The 25,064-nt window shown below is 44.1% G+C and overlaps 3 protein-coding genes across 6 annotated transcripts; all 3 read right to left on the reverse strand.

Annotated features, from left to right (window-relative positions):
• Window positions 1–76: 76 nt before the first annotated feature.
• Window positions 77–14,263, reverse strand: hgs (hepatocyte growth factor-regulated tyrosine kinase substrate). 4 transcript variants are annotated; one of them, XM_080856548.1, is made up of 21 exons: window positions 14,130–14,263; window positions 12,188–12,272; window positions 12,002–12,077; window positions 11,734–11,826; window positions 9,386–9,503; window positions 9,222–9,274; window positions 9,058–9,126; window positions 8,708–8,832; window positions 8,169–8,253; window positions 7,395–7,493; window positions 6,763–6,858; window positions 6,427–6,465; window positions 6,136–6,309; window positions 5,450–5,660; window positions 4,645–4,817; window positions 4,244–4,384; window positions 3,691–3,865; window positions 3,227–3,360; window positions 2,721–2,816; window positions 1,858–1,944; window positions 77–1,698 (listed from the first exon to the last, which is right to left on the reverse strand). In XM_080856548.1, the coding sequence occupies exons 1-21, from the start codon at window positions 14,164–14,166 to the stop codon at window positions 1,603–1,605; spliced, it is 2,262 nt and encodes a 753-aa protein (XP_080712674.1). In that variant the 5' UTR covers window positions 14,167–14,263; the 3' UTR covers window positions 77–1,602. The 4 variants fall into 4 exon arrangements, with proteins under 4 accessions (XP_080712674.1, XP_080712673.1, XP_080712672.1 ...); XM_080856547.1 differs by having other exon boundaries at window positions 5,450–5,663; XM_080856546.1 differs by having other exon boundaries at window positions 5,450–5,663; window positions 8,169–8,283.
• Window positions 14,264–15,708: 1,445 nt separating this feature from the next.
• On the reverse strand, window positions 15,709–17,686 carry cldnk (claudin k). The gene is made up of 2 exons (XM_080856569.1): window positions 17,423–17,686; window positions 15,709–16,763 (listed from the first exon to the last, which is right to left on the reverse strand). Exon 2 carries the CDS (start codon window positions 16,580–16,582, stop codon window positions 15,932–15,934), a length of 651 nt encoding a protein of 216 aa, XP_080712695.1. The 5' UTR covers window positions 16,583–16,763; window positions 17,423–17,686; the 3' UTR covers window positions 15,709–15,931.
• Window positions 17,687–18,538: 852 nt separating this feature from the next.
• Window positions 18,539–20,859, reverse strand: btr02 (bloodthirsty-related gene family, member 2; the record flags this gene model as incomplete). Its single annotated transcript, XM_080856559.1, has 5 exons — window positions 18,539–19,083; window positions 19,178–19,475; window positions 19,752–19,973; window positions 20,344–20,424; window positions 20,569–20,859. The coding sequence occupies 5 exons, from the start codon at window positions 20,857–20,859 to the stop codon at window positions 18,539–18,541; spliced, it is 1,437 nt and encodes a 478-aa protein (XP_080712685.1).
• Window positions 20,860–25,064: the final 4,205 nt, after the last annotated feature.

Here is a 25,064-nt window from a genome sequence, read left to right on the forward strand (position 1 = left end):
CATTCTCTATAAATGGAGATTAAGAAAATATCCACATCATCCGATCTGCCAACGAATAGGACCACAGGACACAAAATGTGGACAATAAAAGAACCCGATATTTATTAAATATAATCTTACAGTTAATTCTTGAAGTCAGACAGATCAGTATGATAGAAGAGAGAGTTCACGAATGCCATTAAAGGGTTACAGAAGTCACTGGTTGGTGTATGTTACATACATGCGCAATATATGACCATTCTATAGCACTGCAGTCTCACCACAAAACACACACACACACACTTTCCCAGACAAAGCAATGCACAATGAAAAAGATACATCCACACCTGCATCCTCATACCCATTTGTAAAAACCTCCAGCAGCTTAGCGCTTACTGATGGTAGGTGTTTCTAAAATAGATCTGGTGCCCCATGTAAAATTGCAGGTACTTATGATCAATGATTTGCCCCCTGCCTGACATTATTTACCGAAGAGGAAGAATGATTGTGTGACATGGGGTACACACTGCATCACGGAATGAATGACACAGTGATGCTTCACTAGGAGATCTCAGAGCAAATTATCTGATCAGATGACAGCTGTTCCCCACTCCACATTTACTATAGCCGTCACTTCCTGTATTCTCTCTACAGTCACATTTGGCGTTCCGGATGTTCAAGCAAACAGTTGGACAGGCATATGAATAGATGGACCTGTACGGCAGATTTATTATGGAATGATGGACAATATCATTGAAATGCAGTTTTGAGAGCAACAGGGACAGACAGGGGGCCACCATCTTGGAAGCTGAAGCTCTGTCTGTTTGCTGCCAAAAAAGCGTGCTGGGTTTACCTTTGCCAGCCTCGTCCCTAAATCACCCTTCATAGCAATATAGCCTCTAAACCAGCATTTTAAAACAGATCATTACACCAGTGCATAATGCAGGAGGGGAGAAAGGCTGTCACGCATCACCACAATCACCCACCCACCCTCACGTACGGACACACACACGTGTACACACGTGTATACACACACACACACACACACACACACACACACACACACACACACACACACATCAGCATCTTAAAACAATTACTGAACACATGCAAATCTGCTTTAGAAAAATATGAGACAAAAGGATGGTTGTGTCTTGTGTTTTTGTTTATCTTCAGTTCTATTTCTTGTTGTTGTATTTATTTCTACACCACTGACTAAACTGAGCTTCTGCAATCCAACAATAAGGACAAGACTACGTACATATGAGACAGACAGAGAGAAAGAGAGAGAGAGAGAGAAAGAAAGAAAGAGAGAGTTGGCAGAGAATGGAGGGAGGGTCTTCCCTCTCGTGAGTTTTTTCTTCCCAACTCCTACTTTATCTTAAAAGGAGAAGAGCGGGAGGGAGTGGATTTGGGGTGGTGCACGGCTTTTGCAACATGACTGTGGCATTGCTTGGCCTTTGGGCACGGTCAAACGTGGTTGGGGGAAAAGAATGGGTGAAGCCAGGTGTTTAAGGAAGGAAGAAAGAGGAGGAGGAGGAGAGGAAGGGGGGGGGGGGGGGGGGGGGTTGGAGGGTGTAGTGTGTTGGACCCCATGGGCTGAGGCACTGGTGGGGGCAGGTATCAGTCAAAGCAGATGAGCTGGGCCTCTGCACTGCCTGGGGGGCCCTGAACAGGTTGCTGTTGCGCCTGCTGCTGTTGACCACCGGGGGGCGGCATCTGTACATGGCAAACAAATGCATTTAAGGCCACTTTCAACATGAACAATACAATACAGAACATGGTTTGGATCCAACTGTTGTTTGGATATAAGTGAAATGTGTACAAATCCATCTACTGAGTGGCATTAAAGACTAGATAAAACACCAGAGGACTTGCCTGCTGATACATGGGCTGCTGTCCGGGCATGTAAGGTTGCTGTGGGGGCATGTTTGGGTCCTGTCCTGGCAGAGCAGTCATCATGTTCTGGAGACCAGTGAGAGTGTGGACGGGTCAATGGCAAACATAAATAGTTTCATATACTGCCTGTGTGCATGCATGGGCTGAGAGCCCTTATGTCTCACCGGGGGTGGCCAGACATAGGAAGAGCAGTTTGTAGTGTGTATCTTTAGGGATTGTAAGACAATGAGAAGAGCAGTTTGTAGTGTGTATCTTTAGGGATTGTAAGACAATGAGAAGAGCAGTTTGTAGTGTGTATCTTTAGGGATTGTAAGACAATGAGAAGAGCAGTTTGTAGTGTGTATCTTTAGGGATTGTAAGACAATGAGAAGAGCAGTTTGTAGTGTGTATCTTTAGGGATTGTAAGACAATGAGAAGAGCAGTTTGTAGTGTGTATCTTTAGGGATTGTAAGACAATGAGAAGAGCAGTTTGTAGTGTGTATCTTTAGGGATTGTAAGACAATGAGAAGAGCCGTTTGTAGTGTGTATCTTTAGGGATTGTAAGACAATGAGAAGAGCAGTTTGTAGTGTGTATCTTTAGGGATTGTAAGACAATGAGAAGAGCAGTTTGCAGTGTGTATCTTTAGGGATTGTAAGACAATGAGAAGAGCAGTTTGTAGTGTGTATCTTTAGGGATGGTAAGACAATGAGAAGAGCAGTTTGTAGTGTGTATCTTTAGGGATTGTAAGACAATGAGAAGAGCAGTTTGTAGTGTGTATCTTTAGGGATGGTAAGACAATGAGAAGAGCAGTTTGTAGTGTGTATCTTTAGGGATTGTAAGCCAATGAGATCAAGGCACCCACCTGCATGTTGTATGGTTGATAGCCCATGTAGGCGATGCCGTTAGTGGGGCCGGCCTGAGGCATGGGGGGCATGCTCTGGGCCTGGGACGCCACGTTCTACAGAGGGGAGAATTACAAAGCCATATTAACACTACAGAATTACAAAGCGATATTAACACTACAGAATTACAAAGCGATATTAAAGCCACAGACTTACAAAGCGATATTAACGCCACAGAATTACAAAGTGATATTAAAGCCACAGAATTACAAAGCCATATTTAAGCCACAGAATGAATCCTACTGCAGAGTGCTCTCCCTGCTCTTTTTTAGAACAAAATGTGACATGTGAAATGTTATGGGACAGCAAAAACCATATAGAAGACACAAAAAAGTTACAGAAAACTAGGATTTATAAACTATTACTCACTAGTGCTATAAATGTCGGTGCTTTTTCAAGAGTTACTAATGGAGATGCTAGGTTGCCGTGGCGGTATACAAAAACGACTGAGCAGCGGTTCACTCACCTGGTAGCCCTGTGTCGGGGTGGGCTGGTAGCTGGAGTAGGCAGGGTTGGCAGTGGGGGGAGCCTGGCCTGGGGGTGCAGCTTGGGCATTGGTGCCTGCATTTTGGTACATGTAGGCATTCACCATGTTGGGATCTACAGAACAGACAGGACACATTCAGATGTGACATCATCAAGACATCACTTGCTGGATAAATATAGCCTGCTCTGCCTGCCGACTGTTCCCACCCACTCTCTCTCACCCTTTAACATAGTAATGTATGGTAAATGTGTGTCTGGTTATCGAAGGCTAGGAAAAATACGTATTCTCTCAAAACGGGGGTTTTCCAAAGTGGGTGATGAGGTGACATATATAATAGAATATATATAAATATATTATGTCAATCCTCAACTTCTATGAAAATGGAAAACCTTTACCAAAAACCAAGTGAACTTTAGAGGTGAAAGCCTGTGTGTCCTCCTGACCTGTAGGGGGCATGGCCTGGTAGGGGCCGCCCGTCTGGCCGGGCTGGTTCATGTAGACTCCGTGCATGGGAGAGCCCTCGACTGAGCCAGCAGGGCTGAAGGTGCCGGGGTAACTGGGGGGGCCGGCGGGCTGGTACACCACTCCTCCTGCCACATTAGGGGGCAGTGACTGCATCTACACATCATATCAAAAACACACAGAGGGTAAAGAGTCAAATAAGAACGCTCCCATACAAAGATACCCACAAAGACTCAGTTCCACTAGGAGACAACTGCACCTTCAACATCGTTGAACAGCTACCATCATTAAATGATAGAGACACTATGATTTTGAACACTTTCTCTCTCAGTTACCATGGCAGACGCTCCACGACACTTTTGGAAAACACAGTCCAGAACAGCAAAGATCACTCACACATAAGAGCCTAGTTGTCACAAACAGGTAATTTTCACATAAAAATCAACATTCAAGAAAGATTTCTACACAGTTTTTTGCCATGGTATCCATGTAGCGTCTGTAGCAGCAGACTGTTTGTGTGAGGGGGCTGCTGACCTGTGCGTAAGGCAGGGAGAAGGCCGGCATCTGAGCCCTCATCTGGATGGTGTGCTTCTGCTGCTCCAGACGCATCTGCCTCTCCTTCTCCTGCTCCTGCAGCCGCTGGATGGCCAGCTGCCGCTGCATTTCCAGGTACTCCTGCGGCACAGCAACCAATCACAGCTCAGCAAACTCGCTCCACATCCAATCACATGTCACCATTATGACAGGTACAGCACTGTAACCAATCACACTATGTAGCCTTCATGTCGAGGGGGAAGAAAGCCAAAACATACTGAGAATTCCTCAAAACTAAATCCTACCCCATCAAACTAGGTATATGCCTAGTCTTGTCAGACCTCAAAGAACATGACACCCTCAGTAGACGCCGTCCTCTCTATCCCCCCCCCCTTTCTCACCTGTTTCTTCTGCCTCATGATCTCTAGTTTCTGGGCCAGCTGGATCTGCCTCTGCCTCTCAGATTCCTCGGCGGCACGCCGGAGTTTCTCCCGGTGCTCGTCCCGCAGGGCGTTCAGGGCTGCACGCGCATCTCGCACCTGAGCAAGCTTGTCCTGCAGACCCTCGTAGTATACTGGCCAGAGGACACACAACAAGGAGAGGGAAACAAGCAGTATTAAATGCTTGGCGACTTAGGGAGACCAAAAGTCTCAGCTGGTTCAATAACTTATTGGTTCACCTAATTAGTGATTCATGCATGACCTTGGATGCTAAGATGCCCTAGAAAACAAAAGCATACACTGGCAATGGTACAACAGCATCCCCGCATGCAGAAACAAGCCTTGAGCATCTGTACAGCTGCTTGATTGCTTATATAAACTAATACTGAAATATCAAAATACCACACAGCCTTAAAAATAGAGTCTGATAGCAACAACCTTTTGCCAGAATGTCTTCCGTTAGAATCAAAGCTCAGTAGTAAAACTAATTATACCCCTATATGTGCTCAGGAAGCAACGTTTTGATTGGCTGGATGGCTCACTACAAGTCAGTATTTTTGTTCCCCATTCACAGAGCCAAGACTGTGTACGAACACCAGTGGTGTTTTTTGTTTTGAGCACACAAACTGAATTGTCAGCTAGCAGACTGTGAGGAGCAATTCACTAAATTTGACAAAAAAAGTCTATTGGATTAGATTATTTTAATCGTGGACTCCACCTTTAATGTGAGCGAGTGGTTAAAACATGTAGGTGTGGCAGCACTCACGTCTCTTCTCGTCCAGCTGGTTGAGGATGTCCAGCAGCTGTGGGTGCAGGTTGTTGATGGACTGGAAGAGCGAGAGCACGGCGCTGTCGTTGGTGATGCTGCGCCCGCGCATGTGGTTGCTCTTCATGCGGTTCAGGAAGGTGGTGACGGCGTTCTGCAGAACCTTCAGGAACTGCTCGTGGTTCTCCTCTGACTCACCGTTCTGGTACTGCTGCTAAGAAGGGGGTGGAAGCAGAACAGGCAACTTCAAACAGAGGGTAATGACCCTAGGGCGGGGGGGGGGGGGGGGGGGGGATAGTAGGCAGTAGGGAAGTTGTCACGGGCCCAGCCCAAGGAGGTTGGGTGGGGGCAGGAGAGAGAGTGATCTTCCCTTATAAATGTTGGCCCTTGATCAGTGGAATATTGAGGTATGTTGTATGTTTTCAGAAAGTGTTTGCATAATTTGTTTTGAATACAGGATGCTTCATTTATCCTCATGCTACAACTTGTAGCCAGAACATGTCCCCCTATTACATAGAAACTGGTTTCGTCTTAAGGCTAGCCGTACGTAACTTTGTCCCTTTACATAATCGAGCCGTCACAAACCTGCCACACATACCCAAAAGATATAGGACAAAAGATGACAAAAACACAAGCTAAACAAAAACTGATCCCTTCCTACTGAGGGCCTCAGGACTCAAACATACCTCCACTATGTTGACTGGCTGCACCTGCACCTGCACAGGGGGTTGGCTCTCCACAGGCTGGCTGATTGGCATGGGTTCAGGCAATGGCACAGGAGTTGGAGCGGAGGGGGTGGGGCTTTTGCGCACCTCTTCCTGTTTCTTCTCCCAGTAGGTCCGGTTCAAATAGCGGGCCAACTAGAGAACACAGGACACAGTATGGGTGACGAGGAGACGCAGGAGTTCTAATGAAGCGAGATGTGCTGTTCGAGTGAAGCTAGACATTCTGTGCTGTAGGCTCTGGTATCGCCTTACCTCAGGATCCACCTCTTCAGCTGAGGGAGCGGAGGAGTTCTGCGTGGAACAGAAAGATCCGTGAGCATCACTAAAATGCCTCATAACACATCTGAGTCACACTGGGTTTTCTAAACGCCCCCCTTACACTACATGTGATCTTCAAACCACTCTCTTACCCATAGAATAGAGTACAATAGAGAAGAATGACGCTAAGAAAGATGCCAACACCCAAATCTGCTAAGATGACAGAATGTCAATTTAAATGTAAATGTGGAGTATTGCTTTGTGACATGGGAGAACTTTTGTGTAACCCCTGACGCCACTTTGAAGAAATTAAACCCTCCAGACTCTTACCACCGGAGACGAGTAGAGGGTGCTGACGGGTGGGGCAGACGAGGTCACAGGGGTGGGGTCGGCTTTTGGGTACACCCCGTACGAACCCTTGTGCCTCTGTTGGAGGAAGCAGCGGAGAGGGGCAAAGGTTATTTAAAGAGGTCATGGGTCAACAACACAGTCACAACCATCCTGACGGGTCTCTCCCAGCGAGTCTCTTCCATGCCCCATTTCAGGCTTTCAACTGCTCAGTGGCTCAAGCGTAGCTAAATCAGAGTTTGTTAAAAGAAAAAGTGTGTGTGTGTGCGAGTGTGTAATGGTATATATACACACACATCTCCATAGTGGACACTTCATTTAATCCTGCTTCACATTTCTTCCTGTTTCAATATCATAAGTTTAATTTGGCTGTTTGTGTAGCTGTGAAGCCCTGTGTACCCAGGAGTCCATTTTAATAAATAGAAATGGAACAGTACTGCACCTCTGGATATCTGCGCACCGTGTAGCAATAATACTACCTGGGCATGTGTGTCAGAGAAAGAGAGATAGCTGTGTGCCTATGTGTGTGGCGGCAAGAGAGAGAGAGAGAGAGAGTGTCCACCGGTGTATATGTCTGTGTGTGTGTGTGTGTGTGTGCACGCTCAGATGCGCACCATGCGCTCCTTCTCCTCTGCCTCGCTCTGGGACAGGGCTATGGCGAGCTGCAGCTCCTCCTCCTCCTGCAGAGCTGCCTCATCGCGCTTGGGGGGCATCTGTGGAGGTAGAGCGGTCGGATCCCAAACCAGAAAATAGAGAGAACAACACAGAGTGGGTGGGGGTCAGAACACGTCATACAGTTCTCACATCAATTCCTCCTCGTTCGTTTAGGACTGATACGTGATGTTCGACTCGTGTTCATGACTCTTGAAATTAACTAACTTGTCTAATCCGCACTGAAGCTGCTCCAAAGGAGACTGTCTCCAAACCACTACCAAAGCAAACTACTGTAAAACTAAAACAGGATCTAACTAATGGTACAGATAACCAGTATCAGTTCACTATTCACACGGCACGGTAGGAAGAATCCATTTGTAGGATGTAATCAGCAATGTAACAATATAGCATGGCAACAACAGCCTACATATCAGGACACTATCACTACAACTATTCTGGTAGATAAACTATCTAACCTTCAGCAGTTTGACAATGTGCCGATTTACGTCCTTCATAAATAACACAGAGGTGCTTTTAAAGTGACTAAACATTAAGTGCCACATAGAGTAGAGGGTTTTGCGCATATGCTGCACAATACTACCATCTAGGAGACAGAGCCCAGTAGTAGAGGTGTGTCATTTGTGATGGCTATTGCAAATGCTGCACACTTTTAACATTTATGCGAGGAATTTTAGCATCTTTTAGACGCCAGAACTGTAAGAATATTTCAGTACCTGGGACTGCTGGGACAGGGGGCTGGTCAGGTACTCAGGGGGCAGCTCGGAAGGTGCAACGGTGGGGGCCTTGCCCTCGGATTTCCTAGGAGGGGGAGAGAGGGAGGAGGGGTGGCTGCTGAGGAGAAAGGATCGGGAGGGGGGAACACAAGCTGTGTGAATGTCTGCAGACAGGCAGTCAAGTGCAGTAAGCATACAAGCATACAAGAAAGCATGCACAAAATAGTGCCCGCAGTCACAGAAAACAAAAGGGAAAAAACACACGGCAAAAGCTCAGAGTGCTCAGAAACACTCTTGAAAACAAAGAACTCAGTACTGAAGAGAGAAAAAAAGGCGCTCCTTTCGTTAATGCTTAAAAGTCATGCTGGTGTGAAGATTAAAAGGATGCACACAAAGAGTTCTGTTTTATGTTTTCATGTCCGATTTCGGAAGAGACCAGTGAGAATCAAGCAAGAAAGTAAGAGAAACATCAAAGAATAAGGGACTATGGAATGGGTGCTTTGAGAAAAACGCCTCCTCCCTCCAATGTGAGAACTCACTTGTTGAGCTGCTCAAAGCAGGGCTCACACACTCGCACCTCCTTCTCGATGCCAAACTTGGGGATTGTCGAGTACTTGGAGGAGCACTTCCCACAAAAGATCTGCCCACAGGCTCTGCAGTGGTGCTGCAACAAAGGGGGGTGTGAGGTCAGCATGACACATACACAATCATGGTGTCCCAATCACACTTACACACACTCACTTGCTCACTCATAGTCTGTTTCTCTCTCTCAAAAAAACCCAGTTTCCAACACACAGTTTCTCTCACACACACACACACACACACACACACACACACACACACACACACACACACACACACACACACACACACACACAGGATATCACACCTTGCGTGTCATTACTCCGAATTGAACCCTGCAGCGATGGCACTCCTCTGCATCCACCCAGTCCGGGGCCTGATGACACACACACACACCTTACACATTAGTTAACTGGTGAAGAAGAAATGAAAACTGAAGTTTACAAAAGAAATTTAACAAGTTTCTCTCACCCTCTCAGCGGCAAACATGGCATCGCTCTCCTTGAACTCAGGGAACACGTGACCTGTGAGCACAGTTAGGGTATTGGATCAGGAGAAAAAAAGATCCAACACAGGGTTTAAGACAAAGACAATCCCGTTGAGAGACCTCTCCCTTGTCTGAGGCGACCACTCACCCTCCACCTTCATGATCTGGTAGGTGTCCTGAACCACCTTGTACTTTGGCTCGTTGCGGAAGGCGTGGGACCAGGCTTGGATCAGATAGAGAATCTTGTTCCTGACATTCGGCTCTGTCTGTTTTGAGGCAATGGGAAACCACTTCATGAGTAGAAGAACACGCACACACACACACAAACACACACACTCACACACACTAGCCTGGCTCATATACAGAAACACACACTCAAAGATTCCAAAATATAAACACAATTCACAAGCCAGACAAGCCATCTAATCCTGAACACTCCCACATTACACAAACATACATAGACACAGAAGACCTTCAAATTCACTCAAATATGGGAGAGTTGAATTACCTGAAATACCTCTTACTTTTGAAAATACTTTTGTGATTGAAAAAGTCAGCAGTGCTTAAATGTTCCCAGTCTGTTTACAAACCCTACTCTTGCTTTCAGTTTGATAGAGCAGACTCAAGAGAGGAAGTCCCCCCCCCCCTCCCCAGCTTTTCTGTCTGTGAGAACATGTGATCTGATGACATCACCAGGAAGTCAAATGCTAGATGAGTCAGCTCGGCCTAAAGTCCACAGACAAAAACAGAGCACAGCACCCTCTCCAGAGGCAAAATGATGGTGAGGGGAAAAATAGGTATGCCGCATTAACCCGATGACCCACAAAGTATATTAACAAGGGCATCATGTGCAGAATGTACAAAGGACCTTGCATATACCATAAACAGGTATATTTCAACGTATAGGTCACCAAGGACAAAAACATAGGTAGATGATGGTATATTTACATGTCAGAATATACTTGCATAATTGTATGTAATGACTTCATAACACATGACATTTAAGCTCAGCTTACTTAATCAGTTCAAGGAATTAACTGATACGGTGCTGCTATTCCATGTGCTTAAATGTGTTTATGCTGACTACCAAAATAGCGACTGCAAATATGAGGATCCTGAATGTACTGCGCAATGTGAAACATTGCATACTTTAAATCGTAACATTACAAACTTTAACATGAAATGTGTTTTTTAGTAACACTTAAAATTCCTATTTGCTGTGTTTACTACTGCACCAAGCAATGTTACTTAAATGCAGTGATGGAAAGTAACTAAGTATATTTACTCAAGAATTTTGACTACATTTTATGCTACTTTATATTTCCACTCCAATACATTTCAGAGGGAAAAGTTGTACTTTCCAGGCCTGCTCCACTAGATTTATTTGACAGCATTTATTTGACAGCTTTAATGATGAAATCAGTGCTTCTAATTAAATACTCTTACTACATTTTGCTGCCAATACCTGCTAATAATAGACTTTTAGTGATTGGTAAAGTTATTACCGATTCATATCGCTATTTTTACTTAAGTTAAGGATATGACATTCTTCCACCACTAATTATAATATCCTTAATGTGGATATGAATACATACATGTTGAATGAGAAATGATAACTTCTGATTTTAGAAAAGGTTAACATCTGCCACTCTGTCTTAAATGACCCAAAATATCAACAGCACAGTGTGTGTTCATCCCAAGACTGAGGTAAACTACTCACAGGCCTGGATCCACAGACATGGAGCTGGCAAGCAGACAGACGACCATTTCAACCAAAGGCCCGTGGGTGGAATAATGTTTCAAGTCATTCTGCCAAACCTTACAAAACCTACTGGAGGGGGGTTCACTTTTTCGGCCACAGGATTTTGAAAACCCTTGGCATCAGTCTACTATCACCAACGTTTAAATGTGTGTACACACAGTCACCACTATATCTGCTATGAAAACAATGTTATTCGCTGTTCATATCCAATTTCCCCTGAATTGACCACAAAACACAATTCCCGGAAACCTTACAGTATTCTACACATTCTCTCCTCTCCTTCACAGGCAACCACACACACACCTAGCTGAAACAATCTCAGAAATTGACACCATGTAAATCAAACAGAACCCTGTATATTTTATAATAAACAGAGCTAATGTAAGGTCAGAAACATTACTGGTCTGTGGCTTATTGTCAGAGCAGAGATTGGGATGGAAACATTGAAACAACTTGATTTGTGTCTTGGTGTGAAAACTATTTAGTAGGCGAATGGAAATGTTCATGGACCACAATTGTGTCAATGCATGACACAAATTTCTAAGACACCAAAGGACATTATGATGTGGAAAATGATGGATGGAACACAGCCAAGTCATGATAAAAGTGGCACATTGTGTTTTGCTCATTTACACAATCACCCAGTAATATGACACCAGGAGATGCAATGTTATAATTTGATCAAAAAAAAAAAAAAAAACAGTAAGAATGCAGATGCATTGAAGAATGGGCACCTTCAGAAGGTCTTTGAGCTCCTCCATAGTCTGCTTGCTGGCCACCTCATCATGGACCGTCTGCCCACAATTCTTCACAACTGATTCCAGTACCTGTGAAGTCACATTTTGATGTTTTTAAAATAAATGAAACATTAACAGTTTCATACAAGTGCACTAAGACTATGGACAAAAAAAAAGGAAATACTAGACTATATGAACAATTAATTATATCATTATCATGATTCAGCCAAACTTCGAGCAGTAATATTTAGTCTCCACCACTCACCTCAAGCGCATAAAGAGCCACATGGGGATTCTTATCATTTAGCTTCTTCTTAATGGCACCGATTGCATATTTTGCCCTGGTGAGGAAGGCAAACACAGACGTCAGGAGACATGTGGCAATAATATATAATTTCTGTGATAACATGACAACAGAATGATTGAGACAGCAGTGGAAAACTGTACTTACTGTGTGTCTCCTTGGCGGATGAGGTCACAGATCTGCAGGATGGACTCCCAGTCAGTCTCCAGCAAAAGCTGGCTTGTGGCCTTGTCTGAAAGCGAATGACAATGAGGTGAATACACAATGTTGGTTATAAACAGAGCTCTGGCTCTGGACTGAGTGGTGTGAAATCAAGTGCGTTAACATCTAATGGTCACATTAACTATTCATGCTATTATCAAACCAACCTTTCCCACCTCTTTGTAAGGGTGGTGCAGAGAAGCTGATACAATAATGTACTCACCAGCATGACACTACTAAACGGCCAACGCTGTTATAGAGCTAAAGGGTCATTATAAGATTAGCTGACATACATGATCAGAGTATAGAGTTGTTGTTTGAACCACTCTGTGCTGTAGCTGATAGCCTAACATGGCTTCCAATGGACAGCATTGTTTCAGAGGGCAGCTCAATCACTGATGGCAAACTAGTGTTCAGGAGACCACTACAGAGAATGAAAAATCCCATATAAAACACAACCAATTCGAGGCTAGCGCCAATGGGCCAATGCAACGAACGAGTACAATTTAGCAAAAAAATACATGTGATTTAACTGCACAACCCTCTAAATTGCAACTACATCAACACTATACAGCCGACACAGTCATATAAATTGATTACATCGCATTTCACATTTAAAAACCTTGTAACCATCTGATAGCTTTTTGGCACGATTCCTCGAAATAGCCGAACATATAGTTAGTTAGGCCAACGTTAACATATATAGCGACTAGAGATGCACGATATATCGGCGGCCGATATATTAGTGGCCGATAAGTGGAAAAAATAAAATATTATTATTATATCGATATCATAATTTTGGCCGATAATTTAAGCCGATATTTTTAACGTCTAACTTCCCTCCAAATAGGTTTTCCCGGGTAGTCTGTTATACTGTACTCATAGGTCCGTTGCCTGGCTACACTAAACGTTTTGAGCAGGGCAGGCAGCAGTCTGAAATATGAAATAAGCATGTCGGCGGTTTGGAACTATTTCCCAGTATCACAAGATGTTAAGCGTTGTAGTGCATCCTGTTGAGGGCTCTAGCCATCAAGTGTGTTGCTTGTGATGAAATTTCTTGTGCCCTAACATTTGAGAAAAAAAAGGCACATCTAAAAAATTTTGTACCCTTTATTTTAAATTTAAATACAAAAAAATATCGGTTATCGTATCGGTATCGGCAACAATAAACCAATAATTATCGGTTATCGGTATCGGCCCTAAAATTCCATATCGGTGCATCTCTAATAGCGACCTGACAATCTACCTTTCAAGCTCCTTGAAGTTAAAAGGTGTCGGCTGACTGACAACCGCTAATATTAGCCATTATTAGCTTTATGTCCTTTAAAGCTACACTGACTGGCTTGCTGCGACTATACCTGTAGTCACAAAAAACATTGGCTTCTACATATACAACTCTTTCGTGTGCCTAATCCTCGCAAGCTATCCACTTGCATTAGATTGCCACACTGAATTTTACTTATTGTGGCAGAGTACTGCTGGATTGCCCACTTCGTGTCTAGCCAGCTATCTGCTAGTCTTATGTGAACAAATCAGCTGACCAGCAAGCTAACCGTGGTAAACGTTTAGCTGAGTGAAGGCTACAGACGCAACTTGAGTAACGTCATACGTGATACAAATACATCTCAAATGTTTAGTGGGGGGTGCAGTTTAAATCAACAGATAAGTCAAGACTAACATGAGGTTAATCGGTTAGTTCAACCAGTTAAAGGTTGCAGCTGAATCATTAGGCCCCGACCTGGTAATAAACAATGGGTGACGACGCTTGCTAGCCTGCTAACCAAGGAGCTAGCTAGCAAGCCACAGCCCTAGCACTGTCAAGAACAACAATGCAAATTTGAAGTATTGCTACTAGATTGTCTGAACAATTATTAACGATGCATCTTACCAAGAAGCCTCTCAAAGGTTCCACCACCCTTTCCCATTATGTATAGAAGGAGTTTGATTCGCTGACTAAAAAAGGTTTACGGTTCTTTTGATCAACGAAACGCAAGCTATGCAACCCAGGCAGCAAAGTTGTCTGTATCGAACTTCCTGCTTCCCGTGTCGTAGAGTTTCGTAGTCAACATAGAGTGAACTGCCAGTTACCCATATTGATATCGCCTCCCAGTGTTAATTTCAGAACGGGTGCCTGTAAATAGTCTTGTTTTAATACATTTTAAAACAGGACACAGGTCCAGCGGTCTTAAAAATTATATTATCTGTTATTTTAGTTAGTCGGTGTTTATATTTATTTGAAAACAGAATAACTGTCTAAATAACTGTCTAAATTGTATTTTTTTTTTTGCTCCCCTCTTGGTCGAAGCAGTGGACAATAATTCTTACACCTTTTCCACAATAACAATGGACGCATGCAGTAGGCCTACTGTTATATTTTATACTTCCTCCTCAGTTGACCAGCGCCATTAGGTCATGTGAGTCACCACATGGCACTCAAAACACAAAACACTATTGTCTTCTTGGCAGCAGTCAGAGCTTCATACAGTGGTAACCTACTGTGCCACTGTTCGAAGGATTTCAACACATGCACTGGGTACAAACCAGACAATGAACAGCAACAACAGATGTTTTGGTTCAGTTTTTGGTTTAAATTGGAATTATATTGACATAAGTTGACATACACAAGCACACAAATTCTTTATCCTGTCTTGTATGTGAATGAAGCCCACCGAATCAGCAGTACGGTTTGGTTGACCTGGTATTACATTGGCTGCCATTATCATCAACATTTAAAACAATGGGAGACAGGGTGATTCTATACCAGATGATGTCATTACCTTACGATAGTGAGGAGCCTTTTGTCCCTGGACTGAGAGCCCAGTGTGTACAGTGGTACCAGAAAAGGCAAGACGCGACTGTCTTATCTTTGGGACCAAGAACACCTCAGTATGACATGCTGCTTTCACTATTCCATATACCATATGGTTAATCTGGAAAAAGGCTATAACAGAAGAATACCCAGTAGTGAACGTAAATGCCTTCTCTCTCTCGCTCTCTCTCCCTCTCTCTCTCTATCTCTCTCTCTCTCTCTCTCTCTCTCTCTCTCTCTCTCTCTCTCTTTCTCTCTATTTCTCTCTCTCACACACACACACACAAGCACACAGAGAGATGTACGCATGCACGTCACACATACACATGCACAAATACGCAAACCATTGTTCTACTACTTCACACAAGTCTTTCCATTGTTAGCGACATGAACAGTTAGTTAGACTGTTAGACATTATGTTCTTATCTTGGTCCTCTTAAAATATGAATGTACTGCCTCTACATGATATATACATATTATGTTTATATGATGGTTTAAAAGTTATGCCCATTCAATGAGCAAACACACCCAGTGTTGATTTGGTTGTTTAAGTTACTGCAATATTGTTTCGGAACTCAACCCTGAAGTAATGGTTGTCTCATTGCCAAGAATGACAGATTTAGAAACAGAGTTTGCACCCAAAGCTTTTGAAGGACAGAGGACTTTATTGTTTTATACACACACATACACAAGGTTATTGGAGGACATAAGAGGTGGAATAATTACATGATTTCACATTTCTCCTCACAACCTCCATTGGACTGTAACCAAGGCCGTGATCATGATACAAAATACCATACAGGAACATTAAAATTCAATCTATTACAATTGGGAATACTAACAGAGAGGATCCCTGGGGTGAGAGGTGCTGTTCGCTGGTGTTAGACGTAACCTTTGACCTGCCCGGCACCCCCTGCCCGGCGGGGGCTGCTCTCACCACTACTGAAGGTGGGTGAGGAAGGAATCCCCGGGGGACTGGAGCCGGCATAGAGCAGTGAGCCCCCGATGAGCATCAGCGCCGAGGCCCCCCAGCCCAGGTAGAGAGCGGGGCCCAGCTCACGCTTGTGTGGGGCGGCCACGTATGGGTCGTAGAAATCCCTGATGATGGAGTGGGCAGCCCAGCAGATGGGAATGATGTAGAGGAACCCTGCGATGACGAAGAGTGCGCCGGAGAAACGGGCCAGGCGTGCCTCCAGGCTTGGGTGGCCCACGCATTTTGTGCACTTGATGCCCAGCACGCCCAGGGTGATACCCAGGCAGCACAGGAGCACGGAGAGCACGGTGAAGCCGCGGGCCGCCTGCATGTCGCTGGGCAAGGCCAGCAGGCTGTCGTACACCTTGCACTGGATCTCGCCTGTGCTTTGCACAATGCAATTCATCCACAGGCCCTCCCACGTGATCTGCGCTGTCACGATGTTGTTGCCGATGAAGGCGGTGACCTTCCACATGGGAAGGGTGCACACCAGGAAGCCGCCGACCCAGCCGATGATGGACAGGACCAGGCCCAGAAGCTGCATGCCCGTAGTTGCCATGATTTTGGAAAGATGTTGGTGGCTAACAACTTTGTTTTGTCTCTGAGGGCAAATTAATAGTCCATACAAAATGTGTGTGATGGGATAAAACCTTCACCACTTTCTGGCTGGCGTCAGAAAATGTTCCTTCTGTTCCTCTCCTTACCCACACAGATGCTGAGAAGGACTGTCTGAATGGGGCCTGTTAATCAAATAAGCAACAAGCAGTGAAAACCGAGCACCGTGGGTTGCCACATTCACAAAATATCTGTCATTACACTTGACACATTATCCACTGACAAAAAAAGTGCAAACACTGTTTGGGTAATCTATTATTAATTTCTGTTTCTGCACCATTTGCATAATCTAAAACATCACAGATCTTGTCCTTATCATAAGTATTTTGGAACGGCGTGGACAGTGAACATTAGTGGATTCCAACAAGGATAGGAGAGAAAGGATCCTTTTCACACCGCCGTGGGTGGAGAGCTACGCCTGGCAGAGCGAGTGGGTTATCTCAGAAAAACATGAGGCGCGCCTAAACACAAGACGCTTTCATGGGACACTAGAGTGGGCCAAGCTGACCAGGGTCTGTTCATGCCTGCTCTGAAAGTCAGTCCCCCTCCACATCTGCCATACACAACAAGCAACACTTCAGTTAAGAAACAAATTTCAAGATTTAGGCTCATATCCCATCAGTGTTAAGCTTAACAAGGGAAGTGAGCCTCATAACCATTTTATGATTGCCAGTGGCCAGTGTGCACACTCACCTTACAATATGTCAATAAGCTGAAAATGAATGGCAGAAATACCACATAGAACAGAAGGATCTAGAATACATAGATCATCTCAAGATCTTACCAATGGAGTGGAGTCTGATGTTTGTTGCTCTCCCAAGTCTTCCTGCGTTAGTCCTTGACCCTGTTTGTGTTGCTGCATCAACCGCCAACAATTTGGTACAGCCAAATGAGATGCTGTGTACCTAAACAGCAAGCTTCAGGGCGGTTCTCAGGTAACCTTGACACGCAGGTGGTGGAGTCTGGGAGCTGAGGTGTGCTTCTTCTTGCTGCTGGTGGCTGTTTGGGAGGTGAGGACAGGACTGGAGCGAGGGTCTGCCCTCCAGGGTGCCAGTGAAGGGTCTGTGGGCAGAGGCACGCGCTCGTGAGCGCGCCCGTGTCAGCGTGTGTGAATGCGTGAATGTGTCTGAGTGTGTGTCTCCCAGTGCCTGGCGTTGTCGCACAATGCCTTGCTGTTCTCTCGCCCTCAGTCTCCTCAAACTGAACCCCCCACCCCACCCCACCCCCCTCCCCACTCATCAATCCATTCTGTATTCTTTTTTCATCTTTTACTTTCTTGTTTCTTGATGTGAGGCCTTTCTTTTCATCTCTCCATTTCCATTCAGGCTCATGTTTTATGGGTTCAGCAGGGGTCCCTAATGATTGTAGTCACTGAGGGTTTCTTTTCAGATTCTGTTTTATGTAACATTCTTTTTTGCCTCTTTTTCCCTGGTTTATATATAGCTGAACCGCATGACTGTCATGACCTTCAGCATTTTTTTTCTTACCTGTGTAATGAATGTTCTGAGACTAAGCTGGACTTTATTTGTATCAGTTATATCAGTTCTCTGATCTGATCAGTACATCTATAAAGAAGTGCTCAAACGCCATGATGATAGGAAGACAGAATCCATGTACGAGGGACACTTTGTTAATGTGAGTCGTGATATCATCTGGAAATTCAACTATTGTAACAATGATCTTCCTAAGAGTATTGAACCAGATACAGGGCATACAAATTAAATATTTATTTGTTACATGTATTCACATTTTTGGATTACTAACACATTACTCAAATCACTAATAAATAAACCACAAGGTATGTATTTTGAGACACATGCAGGCCAACGTATTGAAAATCACAGATAGGGCCATGTCTGAAAAATGGAATGTAGAGTCTAGTGAGCTTCTTAGTAAATGTTTAGATGCTGCAACAGCTGCTGGTGACGGTAAGAGAAGCTGTGTTCTTGCCTCCATGCGGCCTTCCAGGTCCAAAGAAAGGATGGAGCCTGTCTGTGAAAGCGTCCATGAAGGTGTGGATGTGTGCGCCGCTGTCCACACAAAGAAAAGATGTTCTTCCCTCCTCGTAGTCTACATATACGGCAATCCTCTTTGGCCTGTGCCGCAAGGCCAGGGGAGTGGGCGGGGATGTGTTGGCAATGTACTGATTCCCATTTCTCAGACTTACAGTCCAGAAACCGTTGTCAGGGCAGACCGTAAACTTCCCCTTTCTGTTGACTGAATGTCGGACTACACCCATTTCCCACTCGGTTTTGCTCCCCACATCTACCTCCCAGTAGTGCCTGCCAGATAGAAAGCTTTCCTTGGCCAGGACGTTGGCCATGCGGTCAAACCTCTTGGGACTTTCAAAGACATCTTGTCTCTTGTCACCATGCCTGACTTGCTTCTTGTCTTCAGACAGGATGAGGTAGGCATGGGCCGTCTGGGGGTTCAGAGTGACATCCACTGGAACAGCAGAGAAATAAATGAGTTTTACCCGTGAACTCATGGGCATGACAGGTGGAGATCTATTTGAGGAACAGTCATAATAACTGCGTACCTGAATATTTTTGAAGTCTCTTTAGCTCTGAGGAAAATTTAAAAAAGGAAAATATATATAAACACCAAGAGTTGGATTTGTATAAAATAACTGTGTTCCTGGCATATTTCATTCCATAACTGCTAGTGTTCACCCATATTTGACACCCACCTGATTTGGAAAGTCTATTGGCTTCCACCAGGACTCTGTCCACAAGGTCTAGCACCGCCCTCCTGGTGACTCCCACGCATGGGTCCGTTTCCACAGAAACCCTGGACCAATCCCTCAACTCTGTAGCTTCCAGGGTGATGCGTGAACTCTAGAACATTCCGAAATGAATGTCAAGAATTTGATATTGAGTTACACAACAACTCTACAGGAAATGGAAAATAGGAGGCACCAGCACAACAAGCCAAAGGGAGTTGCTACATTCAGCCTGCATTGTTGGCTAACGGCCATGGGCTTACTACTGGGGAGGAAGGAATACAAATTTATCCATTCAGTGTAGAACAGGTCACTTTGAATAGTTATCTGCTATGTAAATGCAATGTAAATTCTGTGGTGACATTAGCAAAGTAGATCTTTTTGTGTTCACCCATCTCTTCATCTCTGTTTGCTGGTCTTCCTGATTGGCCTCCCCTTCGCGGAGCTCTCGAATCTCTCGTTCCAGCTCTCTCACCAGCCTGCTGACCCTCTTCTCAGCCTGTCTCTCCTTCTCCTCCACGGCTGCCACCACCAGTGTGTGGCTCTGCTCTATGGAGGTCACCAGCGCGGTAAACACACGGTGGCTCTCTTTCACTTCTCTCTGACACGAGCTCTGCATCAGCCAAGACAATATTTTTTTTGATACAAACTTAGCAGCCAATCAAATACACCTCTCTCTACAGTGCTGCTGAAGTAACATTGCTGAATGCTTATTTCTCAGTCTGAGCCCTATGGTTTGTTTGCCATTTACAAGACCAGGACTCTGCACAAACACCAACAGATTATAACCAGGACTGCACCTTTTATGGTTCAACATTCTCACCATTATGAAGCTGGCTCCTGGGATTAAAATGTTGAGAGAAATCTGTAACTGTTATTTTCATCACACTGGTAAGCAACAGCAGTTACATACTTGAGGATGTCTGTGGTTCTGGCTTGGCCTTTTTTCACACAGCTGGTTGCTTAGAAACGGGAGCACTTACCTTGAGTAGTTTCAAGGAGTTCTTTAGCTGATCCACCTTCAGTAGCCTCTTCTGAATCATCTGCTCCAGCTCCTCTGCTGTCTGCACAAGTCAGTGGGACAGGAGTTTGGAATAAGACCAGTGTGGAGTTTGACACGGTAATACCCCTGTAGTGTGTTTCACCTGTGGTTATCAATCTCTACTGATGTGACACATGATGAAGCCCATTCACTGACTGGGCCGTACCTTTTCAGTTTTCTCATTGCCGTGGCAGCCCTCCTGCTTGGCTGCCTCTCGCGTCACCCTGTAGTTCTCGGTGACATCTGCCAGGATACGGTTGACGCTGAGGCGGGGCCGCAGCCCAAAGACCTTCTTGCAGGACGGGCAGCGATCGACGCCTGCCTGTGCCCAATATTTGCGCAGGCACACCTTGCAGAAGCTGTGGCCACAGGATGTAGTCACTGGGTTGGTGAATATGTGCTCGCACAGAGAGCACAGGAAGTGTTTCTCAGCCAGGAGACCGATGGTAGAGGCCATTCCCTGGTAAACACATTTGCCATGAAATGCCAACTCAAGAATACTCAAGAATAACAAATGAACGACAAGGAACTTTGGACAAGGAAAGTCATGTGAGGCAGTTATCGACGAAAAGTACAAGTGTACAAGTACAAGTGGTACAAGTGGATCTCGTACATAGGGCCCAAACTGTATCTAAAACCATATCTTCAGATATAACATCACTAATCTTAAGTACAGTGAGAGCAAGAAACTTTGGCATGTTTCTCTAGAAGACAGATATTCAGAAACTTCTGATAAACACCACGACACACAGGCGCCAAAAAGCCTTCAGCCTCTCTGCCTTAAAGCTTTGTTTGGCTTTTGAGAGTAATGAAAAGGTTGTGAAGGACATTCTCATTTCAAGCTTCAGAGGCACAGAATGTTCAAATGTTTTTCAGCGTGAGTGAGGTGGGTGTTTGGCCTTCGGAGATAATGTAAGAAATTGTCTTTGTGCCAATCACAACAGCAGCATCAGGACACACATATTCTCTCTCCTCCACCTACAGTAACACCCGCGCTCAACACGTCTATTCATGACCTTAGAGAAAACGAAAGAGAGAGAGGGGGAGAGAGGGAAACAGCGATAAAGGACACAAAGGCATGCAACAGAACAGGTTTGACAAAGGCTCAAACCCTATCGTGTCACAACGTACATAGCACAGCATACTAGCAATGGGCACATACCTCTGGATTCCAGTATGTATATTTCAAAAGGCATTTTCATATGCATAAATGTGGGTATATGCTGCTTAAAGATTAAATTCAACTTTCCACCTGAAATGAAGTGATATTAAAGAGTAGGCCCACTGACATGCGACAGCAGAACCTTACATGACAAGTACATTGAAAGTTCAACTTTTAAAGACTTTTGAAAGCTGGTATATGTCGAGTTTACACCAGACCAGGTTTTTGTTTTTGTTTTTTGGTTAATTGAAATTGTTATGCAGGGATGTTTCTTTAACTCCCTCAGATCCTAATTGTTACGAAAGGACAAGTTGTTCGATTAATACGGCTGAATACACTCTTGTTTGAATAATGCCCCTGAAGAATATGGCTTCTCAAGAAAACACTATTACCGACATTTACATTTACAATGACAATTTCAAATGAGGATCTCACCCGAGAGTAAGGTTAAGTGAAATGGCCCTTTCTCTTGTTCCTCTGTTCTTATGGGATTCCCTGAGATTGGGTGTGAGGGATTTCAAGGAAGGGTTTAAGAGTCCTGACATGACTACAGGTAAGAACTATGTGGGAGGGGAAAGTCAACACAGGCTCTGAGGTTTGCCTCCTGGCCCCTCCCACGTCCATTGTGACAACACTCACCATGTGGAGATTACAAAGGAACGTTGAGCATGAGTATGAGGGCATGCCAGTCAAATAAAAAAAACCTCATTGAATCATTGACATTTTTAATTTTCTTTTGTGATAGCAATACACATGAGATCAAATTTCAGGACTTACAGTGTCCCTTGGGTGGGCTAGCTGAACTTCTGGTCGGGCGACTGTTGTGTAGCCTCCCAGCATGCCGCTGGGCAATAGACCATGTTGTCGTTCAGCCCGTTGTTGTTCGGGTGTGTTTTCCTTTCATGTCAAGTAGTGGTGAATGTGCTGATTGATTTCTGTGTTGCATCCTTGTGTTAGTTTATGTATCTGTGCACCTTTTGTAAATCCCAGTGTAAAGTATGTCCTCTCCCTGCCTACTGTACCAATGCATGAGTTCTTCCCATGAAAATGTGAAACAGAATAAATGGCTTGCTACCAAATCAAGCTATGTTGCTGACATCACTTCTTGGAGAACCCAGCTCACACCAGTATATTAATTGTTACTTGATGATCACCAGGGGTTAAAGTGGGCCGGAACGCTCCGGTACTCAGTACCGGCACCTCAGATAAATTAATAAATAAATAGATTCTTAAAAAAAATAAATAAAAAAAAATTATGTTAAGGCCAGTCCACACCAAAGATTCGCGACGAGACGAACGTCGCAGAGAACAATCGCAGCGGTGTGAACTGGCAGTTGCAGAGCGTCTCATGCCGCAATATCATCCCCTAATATCATCCCATAGCCCCGCCTTGTTCATCCCTCTGACAAACACGCTTTGCGCGAAAAAAAAAAAACAGTTAACCTGTCAGTTCAGTTGAGAGCGCGACGCTTTGCGGTAGGTGTTTAGAGAGTAGACTGTTCCAGTCAGAGCGAGTGCATGTTGGAGTCCAAGGTGAAGTAGTAAGCTAAAGTCTAACGTCTATATTTTAAATAGGGCAACAAACACAACTTAAAGAAAGAACCAGGCTTTTAGTTATTCCTTTTTTCTCACTCTGGCCCTGACTGAGAATGACGAACATTAACAATGGTTAACTGCAACTAGTTGGTTATTGGCTAGCACGTCAGCTTGTCAGATAGACAAAAAATTTGAGTACCGGTACTTGTTTCCTAATTGGAAAACACGTTGGTAATGTTATGTCTTCATAATTTCCTTCTTAAAGATGGAGGAGGATCGAAATAAGAGAGGGTGTAAACGAAAAATAACTGATTATTTCCAAGGGTAAGAATTTGTCTGGAAATGGTGCCTAAACAGTCATTCTTTTTAGATTTTCTTTTAAAATCAAGCAATTGATAGTCTAAGAAGTCTAGCAAGCATTGTTGCTATGTCATGTTTTGATAATTCATTTAACAGTAAAATATTTTTAATTTAATAACTGAAGTCTGCAGTGTTGTTTATTAATGGCTGTGTGTAAACATCTATCTACTATAGGCCAACATTCTAAAATGTGTGAATCGCTTTTGCTATGAGTTTCAAATCTAAATGTCAGCACTAATTGTTCATTTCCAGCTGGCCATCCCCAAAATGCACCAGAATACAGGAAATCATATTTACCAAATTCAAAATTTTCTCATGGAACCAAATAGGGACACAAAGGCTCATGATCCATCCCTGGTTTAGGTCTTTGGTTAGACCTCCTTATATCACTGTGATAAAAAAAATATAGGAACGGGTGATTTTAACGCCGCCGCCGCCAGATCCACTAAATACCCCCCCGCCGCCGCCACCACACCGGAAAATAGAATACCCCCACCTACCAAATCCCACTTTAACCACTGATGATCACCCAAATAGAAAAATCACGTTTTCTTGCCATTCCCATGACAGAAAGTTGTTGGGGTATTTGTTGTTGAGACCAAGGGTTTGCCACCAGGGTTTCAAGAGTAGCTGGCCTGAATATCATTCGCTGCCTCCTTTACCATAATTTCATCTCTATTTCATCTCTATTATGTACGAATCTTTCCCCTGCACCCTACATTCCTGGTTTCAGAAATACCCCACCCTATCGCCCATATATTCTGCAACAGCTCTCAGAACCCATCATATTTTTCCTGGTGACATTACGTAAGCCTAACCTAAGGCACTTTTTTCTCAAGCACCTCTCGGAACGTAAATGTGTGGGTACTCTGACACATTTATTCGATTCTCTCTCCAAAACTGAGTTGGTTAGACACAGCTAAAACCAAGAGACAAAGAGCAGATGTATTCTTAATAAAAATATTTGGTTCACTAACTGGAGTACAGGCAGCACACATCGATTGATCTAAAATGTTTGAAATGTATTCTCTGTCTCCTTCTGTGGTTCTTATGTAACGCGAGTACAGGACGACTATCTACTTTACTATCTGTACAGTTGGATGTCTATTACAGATAACCAGGCATATACTGATATGCTAAAGCTGACCATTATCAAGGTTCTGCCACCCTCAGGTCATAAAATGCATTTAATTAATGTCATTAAATTAATGTTTCCATGGCTTTTGCTGAAAATATCAATTGACAATAAAAAGAAAATTATTACAATCTTTGTCATGGGTTCTTGTGAAATAAAACTTATTTGAAACAATCTCACTGCTCAGTGAATCTGGGTCAGCTTTTGGGTCCCTTCTGTTGACATCATTATTGGTAGATTGTGTAACTGGGCCTTATTCCAATCAATTTGAAAATGGCCAATGGCAACCCATGGAGGACACGTTGTCCTCTCTTGGAGGATAGTTTCTGAGAAAATGTTCATCGGTTCATCACAGAGTTAGCTTGAGCTTGAACATCTGTTAGCGCACCAACGCTTTTATAACATGAACCCTGCACATTAATACATGATTTAAAAAGGTCTCCCCTTAGTTCAAGCAGTAGCACTTCTT

Source organism: Sprattus sprattus, assembly GCF_963457725.1.
Source record: "Sprattus sprattus genome assembly, chromosome: 18".
NCBI classification, from domain to species: Eukaryota; Metazoa; Chordata; class Actinopteri; order Clupeiformes; family Clupeidae; genus Sprattus; species Sprattus sprattus.